Source organism: Podarcis muralis, chromosome 16 (assembly GCF_964188315.1).
Source record: "Podarcis muralis chromosome 16, rPodMur119.hap1.1, whole genome shotgun sequence".
NCBI lineage: Eukaryota > Metazoa > Chordata > Lepidosauria > Squamata > Lacertidae > Podarcis > Podarcis muralis.
This window is the reverse complement of record NC_135670.1, coordinates 22,528,271-22,549,624: the sequence shown is the minus strand read 5'-3', so window position 1 is coordinate 22,549,624 and position 21,354 is coordinate 22,528,271. Positions and strand designations below refer to the sequence as shown.

General features: G+C 46.2%; 1 protein-coding gene across 3 annotated transcripts in view; it reads left to right on the top strand.

Moving 5' to 3' along the window:
• The window catches only part of BICDL1 (BICD family like cargo adaptor 1), a 62,855-nt gene that overhangs the window by 10,969 nt on the left and 30,532 nt on the right, over nt 1–21,354 (top strand). For all 3 annotated transcript variants that reach the window (XR_013391022.1, XM_028709412.2, XM_028709414.2), the window contains exons 2-3: nt 1,029–1,244; nt 15,071–15,187. Coding sequence is in view for 2 of the 3 variants with exons in the window: in XM_028709412.2 (XP_028565245.2) it covers nt 1,029–1,244; nt 15,071–15,187 (333 nt within the window). In the remaining variant the exon portion in view is untranslated. The remainder of the gene's footprint in view (nt 1–1,028; nt 1,245–15,070; nt 15,188–21,354) is intronic.

Genomic DNA, 21,354 nt, shown 5'->3' with positions numbered 1-21,354 from the left:
GGAACTTCAGTAATAGTCGCAAGGTAGGTATAAGAAATTAGATATATTAAGAGAAAGTTTAATTATGATAAAAGTGTGTATTGGCAATAAGTAATATGAAATTGAAATATGGAATAGACGGGAGGTTGGGTCTTTAGTGTTAAGACCAATATATGTTTTATTGTTTGCTAAGAAAATTATGTGTCTATGGTTATTCCTGTGTGTAATTTGGTATTTGTGTTTTTTTTCCCTTGCTGTATCAATAAAAATCTTTAAAAAATAAAATAAAAAAATGAATCAGTCTGCACTGGGTTTATCAGAGGGAAATTATCGGACATGCACTGATTGGAAATGAAGCTGTATGTCTGCCCCAAAACCTTTGCGGGCCCAAAGAGTATTAAAAAGCAGGATCCCACCTCACTGCCACAAAACCACAATGAGTACAAATAATCATGAATGCACAATAACAATAATAATAACTTTAGGTGCAAACCAAAGTTCTGGAATGCAGTTGAATTGCTGCTGGAAGATGCTTACAATCTCGAGATGCCTCGAAGAGGATTCAGATAACTACCGTATTTTTTGCTCTATAAGACTCACTTTTTCCCTCCTAAAAAGTAAAGGGAAATGTGTGTGCGTCTTATGGAGCGAATGCAGGCTGCGCAGCTATCCCAGAAGCCAGAACAGCAAGAGGGATTGGTGCTTTCACTGCGCAGCGATCCCTCTTGCTGTTCTGGCTTCTGGGATTCAGAATATTTTTTTTCTTGTTTTCCTCCTCCAAAAACTAGGTGCGTCTTGTGGTCTGGTGTGTCTTATAGAGAGAAAAATACGGTAGTTTTTCTGGCTTTCTTACGTGGGACTGAGAAAGGGCACCATCTAGTACTTGACCCCCAGAGAAGCAGATTGTCTTTGGGCAGCCCTGGCTGGAATTGATGTGACTTAAGTCATTAATTTTTAAATTTAAAAAACGTGCATGGCAGCAGGAAAGCGCAAAGGGTTGGAACAGTGACATTTTGACCCTTTCCTCCTCCCTCTCCCCTGTTACACAGCACTTGGAACAAGAGAAGCATGAACTAAGGCGACGCTTTGAGAACAAAGAAGGAGAATGGGAAGGACGAGTGTCGGAGCTGGAAAGCGATGTGAAGCAACTCCAGGATGAGCTGGAGAAGCAACAGGTTCACCTCCGAGAAGCTGATCGAGAGAAAACACGGGCAGTCCAGGAACTCTCTGAACAGAACCAAAGACTCTTAGATCAGCTCAGCAGGGTGAGTGAGACTCATGCGGTTGTCAGAACTGCTCAAACAGCTCAATATTTCTTTTGAAGTCCATGCTCCTTCACCTGACATTGCTTCACTTTCTCTTTGGTTCTGATGTGTGTAAGTGGAGTTTAGTGATTTGGAGCTGTTTTCAGCGTGAAGGCTACATTACTTTGCAAGCAGGATTTTGGGGGCCACACGGTGGTGGGTGGGACTGGAGGGGAAAGTGGACAGGGCAACAGATGTTACTCTTTGTAGGCAAGGCTGCATTCCAGCCACACAAAAATCAGAGTGATGTATGATAGAGCAAAGTATAAAGTGATGCATGTTGAGACAAAAAAATTTAATTTCATATATACATTCATGGGGTCTGATTCATGTGACGTACCAGGAAAAAGGCCTTGGCTGGGATTATAGTAGATAGCTCAATTAAGATGTGTGCAGCAGCTGTCAAAAGGGAAAATTCCACGCTAATGATCATTAGGAAAGGAATTGAAAATAAAATTGCTGATATCATCCCTGTTAAAAGTGCTGTTATACACATCTGTTGTGTACAATTCTGGTCACATCACCTCACAAAGGATATTGTAGATACAGGTAGGTAGCCGTGTTGGTCTGCCATAGTCAAAACAAAACAAAACAAAAAATTCTTCCAGTAGCACCTTAGACACCAACTAAGTTTGTTATTGGTATGAGCTTTCGCGTGCATGTCCACTTCTTCAGATACACTGAAACAGAAGTCGCCAGACCCTTATACAGTATATAGTGAGAGGGTGGGGAGGGGTATTACTCAGAAGGGTGGTGGGAATAGGTGATTGGCTGATCAGCCAATCTGAAGAATCAGTATCTGAAGAAGTGTGCATGCGCACAAAAGCTCATACCAACAACAAACTTTGTTGGTCTCTAAGGTGCTACTGGAAGGAATTGGTTTTTTTTATTAGGATATTGCAGAGTTGGAAAAGATTAAGAAAAGGGTTTAGAGAAAAGATGAGTCAGAGGCGAGATGCTAGAAATTTATGAAATTTTGCATGTCATGGAAAAAGTGGATAGAGAAAAGGTTTTCTCCATCTCTCTGAACAGTAGAACTCGTGGACATCCAATAATGCTCAGTGTTGGAAGTTTAAAAAAGGACTTTTCATATAACATATAGTTTAAACTGCAGAACTCGCTCCCAAAGGAGGCTTTGATGGCCACCAACTTGAATGGCTTTAAAAGAGGATTAGACAAATTCATGGAGTATAAGGTTGTCAACGGTTGCTAGCCATGATGGCTATGCTCTACCTCCACAATCAAAATACCAGAGGAGGCTAGAATGGTGTGGAGCTGGAGTCCTGCTTGCAAATTTCCTTTCAATGCATCTGCTTGGCCACTGTGAGAACAGGATGGTGGCCTAGATGGGCCATTGGCCTGTTCCAGTAGGCTCTTCTTAGATGCAGAAGGTTGCATCCAATGTTAATCCTATTCTGCGTAGGCCATTAAGATGAATGTACCTGAATTAGTCATGCCTGATCATTTCAATGGGACTACTCTGAGTAGGACTCACATTGACTACAACCTAGAGCAGCCTTTCTCAACCTTGGGTCCCCAGATGTTGTTGAACTACAACTCCCATCATTCCTAGCTAGCAAGGCCAGAGCTCAGGGATGATGGGAGTTGTAGTCCAACAGCATCTGGGGACCCAAGGTTGAGAAACACTGACCTAGAGGTTCCTGTATACACACTTCTCCATCCCAGGCGAGCAAGAGGAATTTTCGCAGTTCAAGGGGAAAGTGCTCAGGGAGAGCATGGTGCAAGCCTGGGGATGGGTGCTGGGAGAAACTAGCCTGCTGTATACAGGTAAAATTTGCATTTTTTTGCTCTGCCCATGTTTGCCTCTGATCCCATTCTCCACAGCACGGGGCTCCTGGAAGGTTGCCCAGACGGGTATGCAGCCCTCAGGCTGAAAAAGGTTTCACACCCTACTCTAAAAGGATTTGAGCATATCTTTTTCCTTTTCAAAAAGGCTGTGGCTTGGGGCAAAACTAGGCTTTATTTTACCCTGGTCAAAAACCCAGTTTGGCACACACACACACCCTACTGCACACACACATTTGCACTTTCACGATTTTTTATTCTTTAAAATAAAAAAATAAAACATATTCATCAGTATTTCTGTCAAATTTCTAGCATTCCTATGTTTGTGTGCAGTTTTGCCTAATGTACATTTTTGCAAGTGAAAATTCGCCAGCATTTTAGTGCAAGTTTTCCCCAACTGACACGTTTTTGTACGTCATTTCCCCTGTTATATCCACCATTCTGCAAGCTGGATTTTTGCATATTATTTCCACATATAATATATGCATTTTAGGCATTCTTCCCCCTAATAGTTGCATTTGGGGTCATGCTAATTTGGTTGGAGAGCTGAATCACAATTTTTGAAGAAGGGCAAATATCAAAGGTTAGCTGTGTTTCAGAAGCTGCTCATTAGGTAGGTTGACACTAAAAGACTACCAAATTTCTCTTCCATCCCTAATTGCAGCCCTTCTCTGTGTGGATTTATACTTTTGCTATGTCTGTTTTGCAAATGAACAATGAGACCTGAGAAGGATCTCATTATTCAGCATGAGGTTCTTGAAGTTAACACAAACTGGAAAGGTTGCCTGAAAATGTCTTCTTGGAAAGGACTGCAGCTCAGTGCTGGAACATCTGTTTTGTATTCATAAGGTTGCAGGTTCAATCCCTAACATCAGGCAGGGCTGGGAGAGAGACCCCCTATCTGAAGCCCTGAAGAGCTACTGCCAGGCAACGTAGACCAGGGGTAGTCAACCTTTTAATACCCACTGCCCACTGATGCATCTTTCTTGATGGTAAAATTTCCTTACTGCCCACCAGTGCTCGATGGAAGGAGGATTTCAGCTTGTGCCGTAGAACCCTCTGCCGCCCACCTAGAATCCTGCAATGCCCACTAGTGGGTGGTAGGGACCAGGTTGACAACCCCTGATGTAGACCATGGGTAGGCAAACTAAGGCCTGGGGGCCAGATCTGGCCCAATCGTCTTCTAAATCTGGCCCATGGACAGTCCAGGAATCAGCGTGTTTTCACATGAGTAGAATGTGTCCTTTTATTTAAAATGCATCTCTGGGTTATTTGTGGGGCCTGCCTGGTGTTTTCACATGAGTAGAATACGTGCTTTTATTAAAACTGGGTTATTTGTGGGGCATAGGAAATTGTTCCTTCAAAATATTGTCCGGCCCCTCACAAGGTCTGAGGGACAGTGGACCAGCCCCCTGCTGAAAAAGTTTGCTGACCTCTGACAATATTGAGTTAGATGGACCAATGTTCTGACTCAGTATAGTGAAGAACTATGTACAGCAGGCATGTCCAACCAGTAGATCACAATCTACTGGGAGATCCCTGGCTGATCCTGGTAGATTGTGGGACCCTTATCGATCGTGGGATTAAATAAAGTTTACCAGAAGTTAACAAATAAAAGCTGAAGAACTCTGGCCAATCCTCCACAAAAAAAGCTAAAGAACTCTAGGCAATCCACCCACCTCATGCACGCTCCTCCTCCATCCAGTGACAATGGATAGATCACTGCCAGTTTTTTTTAATATGGGGAGTAGATCACAGTCTCTGGGGAGTTGGACATGCCTGATGTACAGCATCTGTTTTGCATGTACAGTGGTACCTCGGGTTACATACGCTTCAGGTTACATACGCTTCAGGTTACATACTCCGCTAACCCAGAAATAGTGCTTCAGGTTAAGAACTTTGCTTCAGGATGAGAACAGAAATCGTGCTCCGGCGGCGCGGTGGCAGCAGGAGGCCCCATTAGCTAAAGTGGTGCTTCAGGTTAAGAACAGTTTCAGGTTAAGAACGGACCTCCGGAACGAATTAAGTACTTAACCTGAGGTATCTGAAGTTGAATCCTGACAAGACAGAAGTACTGTTTTTGGGGGACAGGGGGCGGGCTGGTGTGGAGGACTCCCTGGTCCTGAATAGGGTAACTGTGCCCCTGAAGGACCAGGTGCGCAGCCTGGGAGTCATTTTGGACTCACAGCTGTCCATGGAGGCGCAGGTCAATTCTGTATCCAGGGCAGCTGTCTACCAACTCCACCTGGTACACAGGCTGAGACCCTACCTGCCCGTGGACTGTCTCGCCAGAGTGGTGCATGCTCTAGTTATCTCCCGCTTGGACTACTGCAATGTGCTCTACGTGGGGCTACCTTTGAAGGTGACTCGGAAACTACAACTAATCCAGAATGCGGCAGCTAGACTGGTGACTGGGGGCGGCCGCCGAGACCACATAACACCGGTCTTGAAAGACCTACATTGGCTCCCAGTACGTTTCCGAGCACAATTCAAAGTGCTGGTGTTGACCTTTAAAGCCCTAAACAGCCTCGGCCCAGTATTCCTGAAGGAGCGTCTCCACCCCCATCGTTCTGCCCGGACGCTGAGGTCCAGCGCCGAGGGCCTTCTGGCGGTTCCCTCATTGCGAGAAGCAAAGCTACAGGGAACCAGGCAGAGGGCCTTCTCGGTAGTGGCGCCCACCCTGTGGAACGGTTCCACATTCAATTCCCAACATCTCCATGTATAGCTGGGATAGACTCCTTAGCTTAAACCCTGGAGAGCTGCGGCCAGACAGTGTAGACAATATTGAGTTAAAAGGACCACTGATGTGTCTCAGTATAAGGTAGTTTCCTATGTTTGGCTCTTCTTGCTGCTTTGGAAGGCATACGTCCCCTTCCTTCAGCTCCCGTATATCCCTCCTGGCCCCAGAAGCCGGGGATGACGTGTGCATTTCCCCTCATCATTCTTGTACCAGAACAGTCAGCGCTGCGGATTGCACAGCAATGTGCCTCGCCCCTCCTTTGCTTCAGGACGATCAATCTCGGCCTGGATGGCTTATTTGCAATTTCCAGAGCGGCTCAGGAGCTCTTGTCGCTGGTTGCTAGGCGACTGTATATCACAGTGTCCCAGTCGGCTGGTGTTGCCACGGAAACAAGGATGGTAGTTCCTGGATCCCCCCCCCCCCTGCAATTCTGTTACCGTGAGGCTGCAGATACCGTGGGAGACACGGCAGTGACGTCTGCAAGTGGCCACTGGGGGCTCAGCGAATGTCCTTTTAAAAAGAAATAGGTATTGAGCAGTAGGGATGTTACAGGGAACGGACCATTTTCACCCTATATTTTTATTATTTTGGAACAACAACAAAAGCAAATTCAGCTGTTTGAGCACATATAATTTTGTGATGTTTTTCAGAAGCGAGGTGTCCATATAGTCACAGGGTCACCTGTTTTGGTTGGAGGGGGCTATTCTGCAACAAGTCATTGAAGCAATAATAGTGCATTAATGGTGGGCTTATCCTGGATCATCTACACATCACTCTGCTTTATTAGATTATCTATTATTATTTATTTAATGTATTTATATCCCACCTGTATCAAAACCTGGGATTTAAGTTGCTTCTAATATTTAAAAAACATCATAATAAAATACAGATTAATAAAACAATCCCACAATCGGGACCTGAGCACAACAGCCCTCTCCCACATTGTGATTCCCAGGAACTGGTATTTTGAGGCATACGACCTCTGACAATGGAGAGAGAGGCAGAAAGAAGCCATCATGGCTAGAAGCCTTTGATAGTCTTATCCTGCATGAATTTGTCTAATCTTTTAAAGCCAGCCCAGTTGTTGGCCATCACTACCTCATGAGGGAGTGAACTGCATATAACTTTGCGCTGTGGGAAGAAGTACCATATTTTTTGCTCTATAAGACTCACTTTTTCCCTCCTAAAAAGTAAGGGGAAATGTGTGTTCGTCTTATGGAGCGAATGCAGGCTGCACAGCTATCCCAGAAGCCAGAACAGCAAGAGGGATTGCTGCTTTCACTGCGCAGCGATCCCTCTTGCTGTTCTGGCTTCTGAGATTCAGAATATTTTTTTTCTTGTTTTCCTCCTCCAAAAACCAGGTGCATCTTGTGGTCTGGTGCGTCCTATAGAGCGAAAAATATGGGACTTTCTGTTGTCCGTCTTGTATCTCCTAACATTCAGCTTCAACAGATGACTAATAAGTTCTAGCATTTTCTCCACACCTTCACAATGCATAATTTTATGCACACATTCCACCATTGCTCACCTTTTCTTTTAGGCAACTTTACACGAACATACAGATGATTGGCTCTTTAAATAATTTCCCATTATCAAGCACAGGAATGATACCTTAGATGAAATGCACAATTTGTCTATGATGGGGAGGTACTGGCAGGTTTGGGGGTGATCCAGAGGTTTGCACAAGTATAAAACATGCAGCAACTTTTCATTACAGGACCCAGTTGTGATTCCTGAATGTGGCTGCCCTTCTTGGGGCCTACCTCGTTGAGAACATTACTTAAAAAAACCCCACTACAACTGTGATCCTTAGCTTGTCCTTTGGATAAAAATAAACACTGAAACCATTCTCTCCATGGATGCTCTGGCAGCCATGAAACAACAGGGCTGTTTCTGAAAGCCTTCTTGTAAACTCAATACCTGGTGTTTTTGGTTTGAGTATACAGTGGTACCTCGGGTTACATACGCTTCAGGTTACATACGCTTCAGGTTACAGACTCCGCTAACCCAGAAATAGTGCTTCAGGTTAAGAACTTTGCATCAGGATAAGAACAGAAATCAGGCTCCAGCGGCGCAGCAGCAGCAGGAGGCCCCATTAGCTAAAGTGGTGCTTCAGGTTAAGAACAGTTTCAGGTTAAGAACAGACCTCCGGAACGAATTAAGTACTTAACCTGAGGTACCACTGTACAGTCATACCTTAGGTTACAGACGCTTCAGGTTGCATTTTTTTGGGTTACGGACCGCCGAAACCCGGAAGTACCGGAATGGGTTACTTCAGGGTTTCGACGGTCGCGCATGCGCAGAAGCGCTAAATTGTGCTTTGCGCATGTGCAGAAGTACCGAATCACAACCCTCATGTGCGCAGATGTGCCGCTGCAGGTTGGGGACGCTGTGGGTTGCGAACGTGCATCCTGCACGGATCACGTTCGCAACCCGAGCGTCCACTGTATATTCCACTATCTTGGCAATCCACAAAAGGCTGTTCAATGAACAGCTTACCTTGCAAGTAATCCTGTTTTAAAATAGCTTTAGCACACAGTCGGGGGTTATTATGGAACAGTGAGGCTATGTCCCCCAGTGGAATTGGTTCAATGGTTTTGTTTCTCTTTCGCAAGCAACAAGGCGGTTGGGCTTACTTGTGGCCTGGATGCCATGAGTGGCACACTGTGTAGCCATGGAGGCTGGTCCGCTGGGAAGAATGGGGCACTGCCCCACCAACCTCAATCCCACTTGACCTTTTTGCTTACAACCAGGACAGGGTTTAGCCCTGGCTATCAACTTCCTTTTCCGTAGTCTCTGCATTTCCTCTGTGGAACTCAGTAGGATGGAGGCAAGAATCCGTTGGCCCTCTCTGTCATTGTCTCTGGCCCCACCTACCTTCCACTCTACCAGTCCCACTGGGCACCACCCATTATGTGGGGGGAACTACTTTGAACACTTGTATGGGGGTGTGGTGTTTGCCCTCTTAGGTGGGTCATAAGGAAAGGGTTAAATGAGTGTGAAGTGATTGGCCAGTGGGAACCAAGGGGAGGAGTTAGAGTTGGAATTGTTTGGAAGTCAGTTGGGAGTTGGAGAAGGGAGAGGGAGGATAAGTCTGTGGGTTGGTCTAGTTTTGATGTGTGTGTGAGAGAGAAACTGTTAGGAGTCAGATAGACAGTTGGGATAATCAGGAGTTATTAGGAAGGTATAGGTCAGTACTAGGGACGCGGGTGGCGCTGTGGGTAAAAGCCTCAGCGCCTAGGGCTTGCCGATCGAAAGGTCAGCGGTTCGAATCCCCGCGGCGGGGTGCGCTCCCGTTGCTCGGTCCCAGCGCCTGCCAACCTAGCAGTTCGAAAGCACCCCCGGGTGCAAGTAGATAAATAGGGACCGCTTACTAGCGGGAAGGTAAACGGCGTTTCCGTGTGCGGCTCTGGCTCGCCAGAGCAGCGATGTCACGCTGGCCACGTGACCCGGAAGTGTCTCCGGACAGCGCTGGCTCCCGGCCTATAGAGTGAGATGAGCGCACAACCCCAGAGTCTGTCAAGACTGGCCCGTACGGGCAGGGGTACCTTTACCTTTACCTAGGTCAGTAAAGAAACTAAGATTAAGAAACTGACAAGAAAAATGATCTGAAACCATAAACTTGTTAAGGCTTATAAAATAAACTTGTTTATTTGGTTTAATGTTAACAGCTGTCTGGACTCCGTGTGTACCCGAGAGAAACGGGTTGGTGGCAGCGGGGAAGCAATCACAGTGGTGGCACAGGGATCAGTAGACCGTCAAACATCTGGAGATCCTGTGTGATCGCCACAGGGGCCCCGCAGCATTATCACTTGTGGGTCTGGCCGTGGCACAGGCCGGTATCACACAAGAGTTGCTCAATGCTGCTGTTGTGGGTGTTGCGGTGGAACTACAAAGCCTACATTGGCTTGAATGGGTTATCACAGTGCCTTCTGCTTTCCCAACAATCCCAGAAGTGGCAAATTAAAATACTGCCTGAGAGGCTCAAGTGTACTGTCCCTGTCTTGTGGGGAAATTGCATTTATTTATTTATCATCTCACTTTCCCGATAAAATGTTCCGCGGCAGCTCACCCCGCACTCTTAAATTGCAACAAAAGGCAAATCAATAATCAGCAGTGATAGTTTTAAAAGGAAGATGGACAATCGATGGCTTAAACCCAAGGTTTCACACGCCAATAGAATTCAAATTAAGAGGTCAGGATGCTTCGTAAATACCTGTCTAAATGAAGAGCTTCAGGAAGTAGCAGAAGGCTGCTGGGGAGTGAGGCAGATCTAGAAAACCTACTTTCCTCTGTTTGAAAGGCCACCTGGTGCCAAGTTTGTTTTTTTAAGATGAAGAATCCTAAGAAGGGAGAACAGGAAGTGGTCTTGGAGCTGCTCATAAGTACCTTCCATTCAGACATTTGAATTTTGGTAGGATGCATAGAACAGCCTTCACAGAATATCCTAAAGCATAATGCAAGATGGAGCTGTTCTGCCTGGCCTTTGGGCTGGACTCAGTCTGACCCCCCTCTCATTTTTTTATTTATTTTTTGATGGAACCCCTTATATGGGATTTTGTATACAAGTTTTCCCTCGGCTCTTTTTGCTGGCCCATGTAGGACCAGCACGGATAGTTGGCCCTGGTGAATATTTGACGTTTTCCCCCCTTATGGACTTGATTTATGGGCTACCACTAAAACGAGGCTGTATTTCAAGCTGTATTTTAAACTGTATTTTAACCTATATTTTAATTAACTGTTTGTTTGTTTGTTTGTTTGTTTGAAATGTTTTTACTGTATTTTATATTTGGTGTTAGCCGCCCTGAGCCCGGTCTTGGCCAGGGAAGGTGGGGTATAAATTATTATTATTATTATTATTATTATTATTATTATTATTATTATTATTTATTTTATAGCATATGTCCCAATTTTCATAGGAACAGCAGAAGCTACCTTATACCGAGACAGACTCTTAGTCCATGTAGCTCAGTATTTTCTACACATTGGCAGGGGCTCTCCAAGGTTTGAGGCAGGTGACAACCCCAACCCTACTTGGAGAGCTGGGGATTAAATTTTCTGCATGCAGAGCAGATGTTCTACCATTGAACTATGGCCTTTCCTATAAAGGTTTATATAGCCAAAGGTAGATATCTCAGTCCCAGGCTGTATGGGCATTAAAAATCAGAGCGGTGACTCCCCTGAAGACTTCAGTGATCAGGCAAGGATATAAGGAATCAGGCTGCCCTTGAGGTATCCTGGAACCAAATTGTTAATGGCCTTGTAAATTTCATACACACATACATAATTTTATTTGTATGCTGCCTTTCCATAGTTAAAACCATGCTCAAGGGGGCTTACAACATGAAAAAAAAAATACTTAATTACCAGCATAACAAAATGGCCATAAACAATATACAGTGGTACCTCGGGTTAAGTACTTAATTTGTTCCGGAGGTCCGTTCTTAACCTGAAACTGTTCTTAACCTGAAGCACCACTTTAGCTAATGGGGCCTCCCGCTGCCGCCGCGCTGCGATTTCTGTTCTCATCCTGAAGCAAAGTTCTTAACCTGAAGCACTATTTCTGGGTTAGCGGAGTCTTTAACCTGAAGCATATGTAACCTGAAGCGTATGTAACCCGAGGTACCACTGTATAAAACATCAGAAAGTACATAGTGATGATGATGTCGTCATCATCATCATCATCATCATCATCAACAACAACAACAACAACAACAACAACAACAACTTATACCCCACCCATCTGGCTGGGTTTCCCCAGCTACTCTGGGCTGTTCCAACAAAAGATTAAAAATACATTAAAACATCAGTCATTAAAAACTTCCCTAAACACAACCAAATTAAACAATTAACACATAAATCATAACAAGATCTAAAATGAAGTTGCAAAAAAAAAAAAAAAAATCAAAAACAGCAACAACTTGCTGCCTGCAACAAAACCCTTAAAGAATACCCCAATCCAATAGTTTATTCAGCAGCTTCAGCTTTCGTAGCTGGAGTCAGTCCGGGCCCCACCCTCCAAAGCCAGGTGGGAAAAGGCCTGCAAGACAAGGAGCAGGTCTTCCAGGGCTCACAGCCAAGATGGGAAAAGAACCTTGATACCTGACCCAGTAGTGTATATCCTATATCCTATATCCTATATCCTATATCCTATATCCTATATCCTATATCCTATATCCTATATCCTATATCCTATATCTATATCCCATCTAAATGGGAACAGAGATTCTTCTTTAAGGTGTCAGAGGACAGATGGTAGATGGCTTAGACGTAGCCCTGTATCAGGACCATAATCTTATTAACTCTGAGTCTGCACAGACCTGCACACTCGCACTGGCATCTAGACAAGAAGCAAGCAGATGGTCACTTAGCTCATCATCATGACACATGGCACTCTCTCTCCCCCACCTGCCTGCAGTACAGCAAACAAAGCCACTGAGGTCACTTGTGCATAAGCCACTTTCCTGGGGTCAGAGTGAAGCTCTTTTCCAGGCCCCACGCCTTGCCCTCCTTAGTAGCACAGCGCACATCCTCAGTTCTTGCTGCAATGCATTTTTGTTGCCAGCAGGGGGAGCACTGCATGCACACCAATTTAAGAAACACAGGTCACACTCCACACCTTACAGTGGTACTTCAGGTTAAGAACAGAAATCGTGCTCCGGCGGTGCAGTGGCAGCGGGAGGCCCCATTAGCTAAGGTGGTACCTCAGGTTAAGAACAGTTTCAGGTTAAGGACGGACCTCCAGAACGAATTAAGTTCTTAACCCGAGGTACCACTGTATAAGAGTGCTTTAAATGTCACTGCAGGATCTGTGCTGTGGAGGAATGGCATAACTCAGTGGTAGATCATCTGCAGGTTCAATCTCCAGTTATAGTTATAAATTGTGGGTTGGCATCTGATTTATTCTGATTTGAATCTGATTTGAATCTGTATTTCAGTTGATTGCTGGATTTTATGTTTTAATATATTATATACTTTGATGTTAGCCGCCCTGAGCCCAGTTTGGCTGGGGAGGGTGGGATATAAATAAATTATTATTATTATTATTATTATTATTATTATTATTATTATCATCATCATCATCATCATCATCGTCATCGTCATCATCATCACCATCATCTCCAGAAAGGATAAGTGGAAGAGGAAGTTTAGACAATACTGAGTGAAGTCACTTCCAGATGACCTGCGCATTGAGTAGTCATCTTGATTTGCTTGCACAAAGTTTGTGGGGAGGTTATGCGACATCATCAGCTGTTTTTTTGAGCGGTCATTCTGATTTGTTTGCCGGATAGTTATATGATGTTGTGCCAAGCAATTGTTTCTCCTACTCTTTCCTGTCACTTTCCCTACTGCAAAGCATCCTATGTTTGTGGGCAGGAAGTGGGAATTAGTTCCAGCAAGGGAAATAGTCCCCTCAGGATTCTGAATCTTTTTCAGCTCAAGGACTGTATTCCCTTCTGAGCAGCCTTCTGGGACTACATACCAGTGGCAGGAGGAGCCAGGGGGAAAAGCAGGCAGAGCATTGAGAGAGCCAGTGTGGTGTAGTGGTTAAGAGCGGTAGTCTCGTAATCTGGTGAACCAGGCTCGATTCCCAGCTCTTCCACATGCAGCTGCTGGGTGACCTTGGGCTAGTCATACTTCTCTGAAGTCTCTCAGCCCCACTCACCTCACAGAGTGTTTGTTGTGGGGGAGGAAGGGAAGGGAGAATGTTAGCCGCTTTGAGACTCCTTAAAGGGAGTGAAAGGCGGGATATCAAATCCAAACTCTTCTTCTTCTAAATTCTACTTTCGTGCAGTAGGCCGATTTCCACGCACTCTCACACGCCCTTCAGCTAGTCAAAAACAATAAAGAAAGTGTGTTTTTTGCAAATTGGGGCAAGTGGGGGAGTAATGAGGAGCCTCATGCCTGAGGTTCTCCCCCCACCACTGTACCAGATAAAAAATGTAAACTTTAAACCTGATGTCCCAGCTGAAATGTTACCTCAGCTATAAACACACTGGGTAGCCTTCTGCAGCTATGAGGCTGGTTCCATGTTGGATGTGGGAATATATGTTTAAAATATATAGCAGGCAACTCTTTATCAATGGATTATTTCAAATGCTCAGGCTTCCTCCTTCATTCAGCAGATCTCATTTTCAGTTGCTGGGAGATGGGTGCCTCTGGCGCTAAACGAGGTCTATTTTTACTTTTTGCAAAACAGAATGGTAATGATTTCCTTTGGGAACATCCTAGGGCAATTTGTGAATAACTGGAACCAATTCCCGGTCTCACTTTTTGTTTCCTTTTTAAAAAGCAACATCAACCCTGCAGGAAAGTGGCTATCCCCGAAGCTTTATTCCTGTGAACCTCCAATATTGGGGGACTTCATTGCTTCTGCACTCTGAGGTGGAAGACATTTCTCCACATGTGTTTATCAAGTGTGATTGGTTGCTTAAGTGTCTAATGCAGATGTGAGGAAGCTTTAGTCCTCCAAATGTTGCTAAACTGCAACTCCCATCATCCCTGGCCGTTGCCCACACTTGCTGGTGCTGATGGGAATTGTAGTCCAGCAATACCTTGAGGGTCAGAGGTTCCCCACACCTCGTCTAATGCACAATTAGAGTTAGACAGACCCAGTGTCAAACTGAAATTAGGATGCAACCCTGTACTTTAGATCAGTCAGCCAAGGGAACTTAGAATTTGGAAGACACTTCCATGACAGTAGGAATGAGGAACCTATGGCACTACAACTCCCATCTTCTCTGTCCTATGCTTGCCAGGGCTGAGGGCATTTGGAGAGCTACAGGTTCTCCACCTGCTCCATCACAAGTTATGCTGTCCTCTTTTGTCCTCTGGTGGTATTGTTAGGTGACTTACACCAACTGCATGTGCCTGCTTTGAGTACAGATCTGAAAGCTCACATGTTTACAGCTATAAGATTTTTGATCATTGCCCAATGGAAGAGCATTAATTCTCCATCTATAGCAGCACATATCGATAAGGTGTAGTAAGTTCTAGCATCCGATGGAATTACTTATTTAAGCACATCATGAATCCCAGTTGTATTTTTGGAAATGCTAACCTGGTGGAACGTGGGATTTGTCACTGTCTTACATGAAGCTGCCCAGCTAAGATGACAGAGCCATTCTGCCAGCAGAGAGACACCAGTGTTCAGTGGCAAGACCAAAACAAGGCAGAGTTCTACATTAAAACTGTTGGTACCTTTGATTGATTGATTGCTCAGCCCTTCCATCTTTTGCAGGCATCGGAGGTGGAAAAACAGCTCTCTATGCAGGTTCATGTCCTCCAAGAGGACTTCAGGGAGAAGAAGTCATCGACCAGCCAGCACATCGTACGACTCGAGAGCCTTCAAGCAGAGGTGAGTTCCCCCCATGGCTGGAATAGTCTATGGCAGTGGTAGAGAAGCTGGAGGGGAAGGCCCATAGCAAAATGGTAGAGGGTCCAAGGTTCAGTTCCCAATGGCATCTCCAGGTAGGGCTGGGAAGAGCCGCTGGAGAGCCGCTGCCAGTCAGTGTGGACAGTACTGGGCTAGATGGATCCACTGGTCTTATTCAGTATAAGGCAGATTCCTATGCTCCTATGTCGGTCCAAAGGCTGCAGGGAAACACACACGCCCTACCCTGACACTGCAGGCCCATACTTCCTCTACCCCATTAAGAAGTGGACTATAAAAAAGGTAAAGGGCCCCCTGACCATTAGGTCCAGTCACGGATGACTCTGGGGTTGCGGTGCTCATCTTGCTTTATTGGCCGAGGGAGCCAGCGTACAGCTTCCGGGTCATGTGGCCAGCATGACTAAGCCACTTCTGGCGAACCAGAGCAGCGCATGGAAACGCCGTTTCCCTTCCTGCCAGAGCGGTACCTATTTATCTACTTGCACTTTGACGTGCTTTTGAACTGCTAGGTTGGCAGGAGCTGGGACAGAGCAATGGGCACTTACCCCATCGTGGGGATTTGAACTGCCAACCTTCTGATCGGCAAGCCCTAGGCTCTGTGGTTTAGACCACAGTGCCACCCGAGTCCCATAATTGGACTACATTCCTCTAAGAATTGTTTGCTTTATCTGCAAAGTGTCTGTGTGTGTGTGTGTGTGTATGAGGGTGTGAGAGATAATGAGGTGGTGCAGGGAGTGCTATGCAATCCTCCAAACACCTCCCACCATTGGTTTCACCCCCTAATTGATTCCCCCTGAAGTAATATGGTCTTTAATAGGGGGGGGGGGAATCATCCACCAACCCCGGTCTATGGTCCATTTTGCAAGGATTCCAGAAATGGCGAGTCCACCATTGCAATTAAGACCAATTATGCATTCAGCACTATTAAATGGTGAAGCTCTTTCTGGAATGTTCCATGTCAGCCTTGCTGGCTGGGGTGGAATAGCTCCCTTTACACAGAAAGATGGGGGAAAGCTTAAAATAGACTGAATCTTCCTTCTAGACCACTTAGAGTTGGAGTTTTCATGAATGTACAGGGAGTATTTTTTAGTTGGGGGGAAAGCCAGCCAGATGGGCGGGGTATAAATTTATTATTATTATTATTATTATTATTATTATTATTATTATTATTATTAACATCCAGTCCGCTGCTTTCTGGATTCTGAGGACACATTCACACCATACATTTAAAGCCCATTAGTTCCCTGCCCCCTCGGCAAGGTAACATGGCAACTGTAGTTTGTTAAGGGTGCTGGAAGTATAGCTTTGTAAAGGATAAAAAAATACAGTTCCTACTATTCTTTGGGGGTTTGCCACATGCTTTCAATGTGTGTCGAATGTGCTTTAAATATAAGTTGTGGATATGAGTAGAACAAGATTTGGAGTCCTTGCTCCTTTGGCAAAATTCTCCAGATTTCCACTTTGATTCATGTTTCTAGATCTTATGGTTATAGAAATAACATATGGCACAGGCAAATATAAAATATCTGCTCAAAGAAACCGGAGGCTGGATCAATGCAACTTTGAGCAGGAACAGAAGCTTCTATATTTCTCTCTTCTCTTTTAGCTTCCTTGGGGGCCCCAGATCCTGCCCACCATGTTGAGACTCCTGTTTTCCCAATGACCCATGTGTCTATTCTTTTCTGTCCTTGTCTTTCTTCCCTTTCCCTCTTACTAAACAGAACAAAAAAGCTACAAAACCTTCCAATATTGCAGCAAGGTGGATAAATATTTGTTGCAGCTTTGCATAATTTACTCCACTTGTTCCAGGAGCTCTGGGTGTGAGTGTCTGCCACTTCCGGCATAGAATTATTTCCCCACTCTTCCTGGGGCAGCCAAAATGTCTCTTTGGCTTCCCCTACTTGACCTCCTGGCCAAGTGGGTTGGCCATCATTGGCTTAAATGCAAAGATGGCTTTGTCTATAATTTGTGCTTTGTACCACAATTGCACCTGCAGTGGTGCTAAACTGAAGCCACTCATCAGTATCTTTGTTCTGCAGGTGAACGGTTTTGTGCCGAAGGAAGGTTGTGCAACCAAATGCATAGGCAGGTTGCTGGTAGCTTTGTGTAAAGGGCTTCTGCTAGGTCCACATTGTACTACATGGGTTGGCAAACTAAGGTCTGGAGGGCGGATTCGGCCCAATTGCATTCTGAATCCGGTCCGTGGATGGTCCAGGAATCGCCGTGTGGATTGGCATGGGGATTTTGATCATTTGTGTTGTACCATTTCCTCCCACACACACTGTGATGGCGCCTCCTCCCTCCCTCCTCCTGGCTTCTCCCTGCCCTGCCTAGAGGAGGAAGGAGGCTGGGCTTTGTTGAGCCGCAGTTGGCTGAGCGCCATTTTAAGCAGCCCCTCTCCGGAGCCAGCCCTTTTGTGCCACTCATCATCCTGCCGCCAGTCCCTGCCACTCGCAAGGCACAGGTAAGCAGCCACCGGGGCTCATCCTGTGCTGTGGAGAAGGGAGGGGAGAGTCAGTGGAGGGGATTCTCCCCAAAAAAACATATAGTCCGGCCCCCCACAAGGTCTGAGGGACAGAAGACTGGCCCCCTGTGGAAAAAGTTTGCTGACCCCTGTTGTACAACATTAAAACTCAACATCTGCTACAATAGCCCTTGCTGACTCCAATAGCATCCAGATCAGGGGTCAGCAAACTTTTTCAGCAGGGGGCCGGTCCACTGTCCCTCAGACCTTGTGGTGGGCCGGACTATATTTTGAAAAAAATAATGAACGAATTCCTATGCCCCACAAATAACCCAGAGATTTTAAATAAAAAGCACACATTCTACACATGTAAAAACACGCTGATTCCTGGACCGTCTGGAGGCCGGATCCAGAAGGCGATTGGGCCAGATCCGGCCCCCAGGCCTTAGTTTGCCTACCCATGATCTAGAGCAGTGTTTCCCAACCTTGGGCCTCCAGCTGTTTTTGAACTACAACTCCCATCATCCCTGACTAGCAAGACCAGTGGCAAGGGATGATGGGAATTGTAGTCCAAAAACAGCTGGAGGGCCAAGGTTGGGAAACACTGATCTAGAGGGCCCCAGGCTCCCACCCCACTCTGTTTATTAAAAAAGGTTGGAGGGCTGGGATAAGCATTTTGTTTTCTTGTTTTAGAAAAGGTTTCCCCTCCCCCACCTTGAGCTTTTAGGTTTCTTGGTTTCTCCTCGTCAATCCTGACTTGTCCCCTTTCTCTCCTTCCCCGTTCCCTTCCTACTTGACTGTGGAGCAGCAAATCCTTGAAGTAAGTACAGAAGTGGTCCTTGGGTCCGAAATGCATGTCCATCAGCCTCCACCTCTTGCATGCCATGCTTGTGATGCTCTCCATGGGTTCTTGGCTTCCTCCATCATCTTCTTGTCTCTGCTGGTCTGCCAGAAGAGTTGGGGATTTGGTACCCTCAGTGGAGGCTGGTCCCCTATCAGTGTTTCCCAAACTTTTTTGGGCAACGGCACACCTGTTTACTGAAAAAAAATCTCGCGGCACACCACCATTAAAGCCCCGCCCCGTGACGTCAGCGCGCAGCGTCACGCCGGGAGGGACGCACGAAAGTGAAAGTTTTTTCCCTCCCCCCTCAGTCCCTCGCTCGGAATTCAGCTTGTTTGGGGCATCGCTCCGGCTGCTCCCTCTCCCGCCGCGCAGGAGCGATGCCTCTCTCTGGCTCTCCCTCCGCGCAGTCTACGGAGACAAAGCGAGAAATGTAAGACTAAATCTAAGTGAATCAATAAGAAAGGAGGATATGATGGTATGTAAATTAGACGGGCAGGTTGAGATGACAGGAGGGGCTGGGATGGATGCGGCTCTGTAGGAGAGAGGGGCAACCCGGGCAGCGGCTGAGAAACCCGCTGCGTCCGCCGGTTTCCACTTATTCTGCCCCGCGTGGGGAAGAAGGCGGGAGGCCTGTGGCAGGAGCTCCGCCCCGAGGGTTGTCTTCTGCTGCGCCGGGTGAGAGGATCCGTCGCTAAGCCGGACACACGCACGCTCTTCTCCGCCCAGAGGTTCGGGAGCGCACGCAGCTCGGGCTCGGCTGAATCTCCCACCAAGCGCCTCCTGCTCGCCGCTGCTCTTGGCTCCAGCCTCCCTCGCTTTGCGCGCCGAGCGGCTCCTCGCCGCCGCCGCCCCGCCTCTCGCCGCCCGACTCGCCCGCCTCCCTCCAGGCATCTCGCGGCACACCAGCCGATGTCTCACGGCACACTCGTGTGCCGCGGAACACCGGTTGGGAAACACTGCATTAGGGTAAACGGGGTACTGCTCCCGAATCCCAGTCTACCTTCAGCCAGCTCCCATCTGCTTGGCTTCTGACTTGTATCCGGTCCAGAGGGTGGCACTCACTGCCTATCAGCTTCCTCCTCCTCCTTAGTCTCAATGTTGCCCCCAGAGAACTCAGCAGGGGGGGGGAGGATGGGGACAAAACTAGAATTTTGGTTGGTTCTGCCTCTCATTGACTCTAGCACCACCTACTGTTGGGCTCCCTTCCTTCTGCCCCACCAGTCCCAATGGGCACCAGCCACCACTGGGTACAATCATTCATTGATAAAGGATGCTTTCATCATTGACGTATGCATTGTTTTTAAGTCTGGGTATCTGTGTTGATATTTCTCTCTTCCAAAGACCTTAAGACAATGGCGGGGAAACCCAGGGACTTCAAGATGTTGCTTGACTCCACCTGCCATCATCCCTGAGCATTGATCATGCTGGCTGCTGGGGCTAATGGGAGTTGAAATCCAGTAACGTCTGGCTGGTCACAGGTTCCCACCCCTGCCATTAAAAATTGGAAATCTCGGAAATTTAAACATAAAATATAAGATTTTTTTATTTAAAAAATCAGAACACCATTCATAATTCAAAGACCACCTGAAAACAGTTTTAACTAGACATCTAAAACTCACCTGATTTTATTTTTTATCCCTTTCCTAATGATCCCTAACATGGAAGCTGCCTTTTTCACAGTTGCTGTACACCTTGTGTATCTAGAAATTGGGTTTTTCTTTCTGCTGAAGAAGAGCTCTGAATGTCTCAAAACATTTTTTAGGTTCTTTTAAAGCCTGTCTGCACTCTATATTGCACCTAGCCTTTCTCTGACTTACATATTTCTGAGGGTTTTTTTTAAAAAAATTCTTTATGGGGCCTTTTGACCTTCTTTGTGTGAGAAACAGACTGGATAACGGGAAAGATCTGGAACTGGTGAACTGTTATTTGTGTACTAAAGAATTACAGACCACAGGACGGATGTGAGTAATAAAACATAAAACGTACGGGCAGAAAATCCCTTCAGTGGCACTGGATAACCTTGGGGGATGCTGAAAATTTCCCTGACACTCCCCCACGGGTACTGAGAACGCTACTCTCGAACCTTTGCTTTAAAATGTCCGACGTTCACTTGCAGCATCTTTGCTGGGACAGGGTTTTGTTTACCTGCCTCTGGTGGAGGTTGCACAGACAGAAAAGGGTCTCAACAGGAAACATCAAGAAAGTGGAGGCTGATCCATTGGGGCAAATAGGGCACTGCCCCACCAATCTCAGTCTGCCTTCAGCCACAGCCCCCACTTGCCTACCTTCTTATAATCAGCCCTGGCTGTCAAGTTCCTCCTCCTTAGTCTCAGGGTTGCCCTTGTAAAGCTCAGCAGGGAGTTGGAGGATGGGAACAAAATTAGCATGTGTTGCCATTGCCTGTCATCGGCTCTGGCGCCACCTACTGTTGGGCTCCTTGGCTACCGCCCTACCAGTCCCAATGGGCCCATATCAACATCAGTTGAATCCTACTTGTTAAGTTGTGGGTGAACATATCAGACGAAAAAGCGATTCTTCAAACAGCTCTTGTTTATTCACAGGCCAGGACAGAACTGAACTGAAGGGTTCAGTCAGCCTGCTTATATAGAGCTCCAGTACAACGTAACTGTAACAATTTTCTAAAACTATCCAATCACTGAACGTCACTTTCGATCCCTTATTTGCATAACTATCTACAGTATCCCCCTGCTGGCCCAAGGGTGAGAACTTCAGTACATAACACTACTTGTTCTCTGAAAGCTGCTGTTTTTTATTGCCTTCCTTAAACATTAATTATTTTAAAATTTATTTTCTTGCTTCTTC